General features: G+C 48.5%; 1 protein-coding gene across 1 annotated transcript; it reads right to left on the bottom strand.

Annotated features, from left to right (window-relative positions):
* Nucleotides 1-2,375: 2,375 nt before the first annotated feature.
* LOC112241485 (BTB/POZ domain-containing protein KCTD12) lies at nucleotides 2,376-3,892 on the bottom strand. The gene is given in 2 exon segments (XM_024409589.2): nucleotides 2,376-3,222; nucleotides 3,224-3,892. Coding segments are annotated over 2 exon segments (837 nt in total). The 5' UTR covers nucleotides 3,770-3,892; the 3' UTR covers nucleotides 2,376-2,931.
* Nucleotides 3,893-4,600: the final 708 nt, after the last annotated feature.

The following is a 4,600-nucleotide window of genomic DNA, read 5'->3' as shown; positions in this document are numbered from 1 at the left end:
CCAGGAGGGAGTTAGGTTCAACAGCCTGTCAAACCAAGACAACACCAGGAGGGAGTTAGGTTCAACAGCCTGTCAAACCAAGACAACACCAGGAGGGAGTTAGGTTCAACAGCCTGTCAAACCAAGACAACACCAGGAGGGAGTTAGGTTCAACAGCCTGTCAAACCAAGACAACGCCAGGAGGGAGTTAGGTTCAACAGCCTGTCAAACCAAGACAACGCCAGGAGGGAGTTAGGTTCAACAGCCTGTCAAACCAAGACAACGCCAGGAGGGAGTTAGGTTCAACAGCCTGTCAAACCAAGACAACGCCAGGAGGGAGTTAGGTTCAACAGCCTGTCAAACCAAGACAACGCCAGGAGGGAGTTAGGTTCAACAGCCTGTCAAACCAAGACAACGCCAGGAGGGAGTTAGGTTCAACAGCCTGTCAAACCAAGACAACGCCAGGAGGGAGTTAGGTTCAACAGCCTGTCAAACCAAGACAACGCCAGGAGGGAGTTAGGTTCAACAGCCTGTCAAACCAAGACAACGCCAGGAGGGAGTTAGGTTCAACAGCCTGTCAAACCAAGACAACGCCAGGAGGGAGTTAGGTTCAACAGCCTGTCAAACCAAGACAACGCCAGGAGGGAGTTAGGTTCAACAGCCTGTCAAACCAAGACAACGCCAGGAGGGAGTTAGGTTCAACAGCCTGTCAAACCAAGACAACGCCAGGAGGGAGTTAGGTTCAACAGCCTGTCAAACCAAGACAACGCCAGGAGGGAGTTAGGTTCAACAGCCTGTCAAACCAAGACAACACCAGGAGGGAGTTAGGTTCAACAGCCTGTCAAACCAAGACAACGCCAGGAGGGAGTTAGGTTCAACAGCCTGTCAAACCAAGACAACGCCAGGAGGGAGTTAGGTTCAACAGCCTGTCAAACCAAGACAACGCCAGGAGGGAGTTAGGTTCAACAGCCTGTCAAACCAAGACAACGCCAGGAGGGAGTTAGGTTCAACAGCCTGTCAAACCAAGACAACGCCAGGAGGGAGTTAGGTTCAACAGCCTGTCAAACCAAGACAACACCAGGAGGGAGTTAGGTTCAACAGCCTGTCAAACCAAGACAACGCCAGGAGGGAGTTAGGTTCAACAGCCTGTCAAACCAAGACAACACCAGGAGGGAGTTAGGTTCAGCCTGTCAAACCAAGACAACGCCAGGAGGGAGTTAGGTTCAACAGCCTGTCAAACCAAGACAACACCAGGAGGGAGTTAGGTTCAACAGCCTGTCAAACCAAGACAACGCCAGGAGGGAGTTAGGTTCAACAGCCTGTCAAACCAAGACAACGCCAGGAGGGAGTTAGGTTCAACAGCCTGTCAAACCAAGACAACGCCAGGAGGGAGTTAGGTTCAACAGCCTGTCAAACCAAGACAACGCCAGGAGGGAGTTAGGTTCAACAGCCTGTCAAACCAAGACAACGCCAGGAGGGAGTTAGGTTCAACAGCCTGTCAAACCAAGACAACGCCAGGAGGGAGTTAGGTTCAACAGCCTGTCAAACCAAGACAACGCCAGGAGGGAGTTAGGTTCAACAGCCTGTCAAACCAAGACAACGCCAGGAGGGAGTTAGGTTCAACAGCCTGTCAAACCAAGACAACGCCAGGAAGGAGTTAGGTTCAACAGCCTGTCAAACCAAGACAACGCCAGGAGGGAGTTAGGTCAACAGCCTGTCAAACCAAGACAACACCATGAGGGAGTTAGGTTCAACAGCCTGTCAAACCAAGACAACGCCAGGAAGGAGTTAGGTTCAACAGCCTGTCAAACCAAGACAACGCCAGGAGGGAGTTAGGTTCAACAGCCTGTCAAACCAAGCTCAGAGCCAGGAGGGAGTTAGGTTCAACAGCCTGTCAAACCAAGACAACACCAGGAGGGAGTTAGGTTCAACAGCCTGTCAAACCAAGACAACACCAGGAGGGAGTTAGGTTCAACAGCCTGTCAAACCAAGACAACGCCAGGAAGCAGTTAGGTTCAACAGCCTGTCAAACCAAGACAACGCCAGGAGGGAGTTAGGTTCAACAGCCTGTCAAACCAAGACAACACCATGAGGGAGTTAGGTTCAACAGCCTGTCAAACCAAGACAACGCCAGGAGGGAGTTAGGTTCAACAGCCTGTCAAACCAAGACAACGCCAGGAGGGAGTTAGGTTCAACAGCCTGTCAAACCAAGACAACGCCAGGAAGGAGTTAGGTTCAACAGCCTATCCACCCTCACACGCCTTGCATTGTGCTTGTTCTGGGAACATGTGTCTGGTGTGTGTAAATGTTTGTGTGGTGTATAAATGTTTTTTTGCGGTGTGTGTACGTGAGTAAATGTGTTACGTCCGTCGTTAGATGAATGAGACCAAGCAGCAAAGTGTTCATGATTTTTAATACTGAATTCCAACGAAACACAAATCCAAACGTAACGTTCTGCAGGGCTAAAAACAAGATCCCACAACTTAAGGTGGGAAAACGGGCTGCCTAAGTAGGATCCCCAATCTGTGTGTGTGTGTGTGTGTTAATGTTTGTGTGGTGTGTGTGTGTATGTGTGTGTGTGTGTGTGTGTGTGTGTGTGTGTGTGTGTGTGTGTGTGTGTGTGTGTGTGTGTGTGTGTGTGTGTGTGTGTGTGTGTGTTAATATAAACACATTGAGAGCATTCTGTCACAACAGTCATATAACTGTATAATATAGACTGGTCTGCAACATGAAACATACCTCCATTAGCCTTATATAGGCCTGGGCAAAACAACAACCAATATGTCCATACAGAATAATCCTCAGTAACCTTTAACCTTTCCCATAATCAGATGGGACATATAGAGAAGATAGAGGAGTTTTCACATTTCTGCAGGTAGTCTCTCTACCGTACAGGTGAGCATCACGTCCCAGTCCCCGGTAAAGCTACCTAGCGGCCCGGTAACGGGTTGTTCAGTCCCGGGAGAACACGTATTCGGTGTAGCTGGTCCAGATTTTGTCCTCGTTCGGGTCGCTGCTCGCGTACGCGCACGTGCCAGTGGAGCTGCAAGCCACCATGCGGAACCCGACCTCCGCGAGCCTGTCGAACGCCTGCTCGAGAAAGTTATACTTCAGATAGTACCGGGAGGTGTACCTCTCAGGTGGTTTGTCCGGGTCTCTGCTCTCATTCAGAGTATCACCGAAAACTTCTTTGGCCAGGGACGTCTTTCCGCAAACCGTTATTCTGGCCACTCGCCTGAACTTTGGCGTCCGTTTGAATATCCCTCCCGATGGTGTAGGAGCCCCGGTAACCAATGGTAATATAGCCATGCTTCTGGAACGGGGAGCGAAGGCTCGGAGTCGGGCTGCTCACCGCGGTCGTGGTGATGCTGCTACTACCCAGAGCGCAGGCGAGAGAAGCCTCTTCCGGGTCCCCATGGGCGCACAGCTCGTCCCCGAGAGAGTTATCTTTACTCACTGCAGGTCTGAGGCGCTGTGCGAGCTCGTGCAGCTGGAAGAACTCTGCCTCCTTCTGTAACCGACCCCTCTCCTTAAAGAAGTCCGGTAGAACGATGTCCCTTTCCCGCAGATAATCCAGAATATACCTGAACAGAAATCCATCCCGGTCAAAGAAGTAGCGTCCTTTGCTGTCTTTCGGTAGTTCTGTAGGGCTCTTCTGTGCGAACATAGTCCACAGGAGAGAGTTTGGGACGGAGACTAAAGTTGCATGTCGAGTTACATACACTTGCCCTCCGACGTTTAATTCTATTATATCAGAAAAGGACGACTGTTGGTTCTCACTGTGTGCCATCTCTCTCCCCCTGCGCGCCTGGGTGGAACTCCAACGGACTTGGAGAATCCAGGAAATGGAAAAATAACAACAGTACAAATGTAACGGTTTTGTTTATATGGCTGGAGTTGTGTGGGAGGAGGAGGAGGAGGAGACGGACTGAGGAGGCAGCAGAATACTGCTGAAAAGTTAACTCTTCACAGACAGAGTTTGTGACTTCCCTCAGTCAGTATGGAAGACTTCTCTTTTAGTAGAAGTAAAGCTATGAAACCACTCACGACCAGAGGTGTAAAGTAATTAAGTAAAAATACTTTAAAGTACTACTTACTGTAAGTAGTTGTTTTGGGGTATCTGTACTTTATATATATTGTTTAAAACTTTTACTTTTACTTCACTATATTCCTAAAGAAAATAATGTACTTTTTAGTCCGTACATTTTCCTTGACACCCAAAAGTACTCGTTACATTTTGAATGCTTAGCAGGACAGGACAACTGTCCAATTCACGCACTTCTCCAGAGTCATCCCCGCCGCCTCTGATCTGACAGACTCACTAAACAACACGCTTCGTTTTTTAAAATGCGTGTTGGAGTGAGTCCCTGGATATCATTAAAAAAAGAAAATGCTGCCGTCTGGTTGGCTTAATATAAAGAAGGTGAAATGATTTACACTTTTACTTTTGATACTGAAGTATATTTAAAACCAACTACTTTTAGACTTTTACTCAAGTAGTTTTTCACCGGGTGACTTTCACTTTCACGTGAGTCATTTTCTATGAAGGTATCTTTACTTTTACTCAATTATGACAATTGAGTTATTTTTCCACCGCTGGTCAAGACAGGGAGAGACCGAC

Source organism: Oncorhynchus tshawytscha, unplaced genomic scaffold (genome assembly GCF_018296145.1).
Source record: "Oncorhynchus tshawytscha isolate Ot180627B unplaced genomic scaffold, Otsh_v2.0 Un_contig_1914_pilon_pilon, whole genome shotgun sequence".
Taxonomy (NCBI): domain Eukaryota; kingdom Metazoa; phylum Chordata; class Actinopteri; order Salmoniformes; family Salmonidae; genus Oncorhynchus; species Oncorhynchus tshawytscha.
This window is presented reverse-complemented; position numbering and strand designations above follow the sequence as displayed.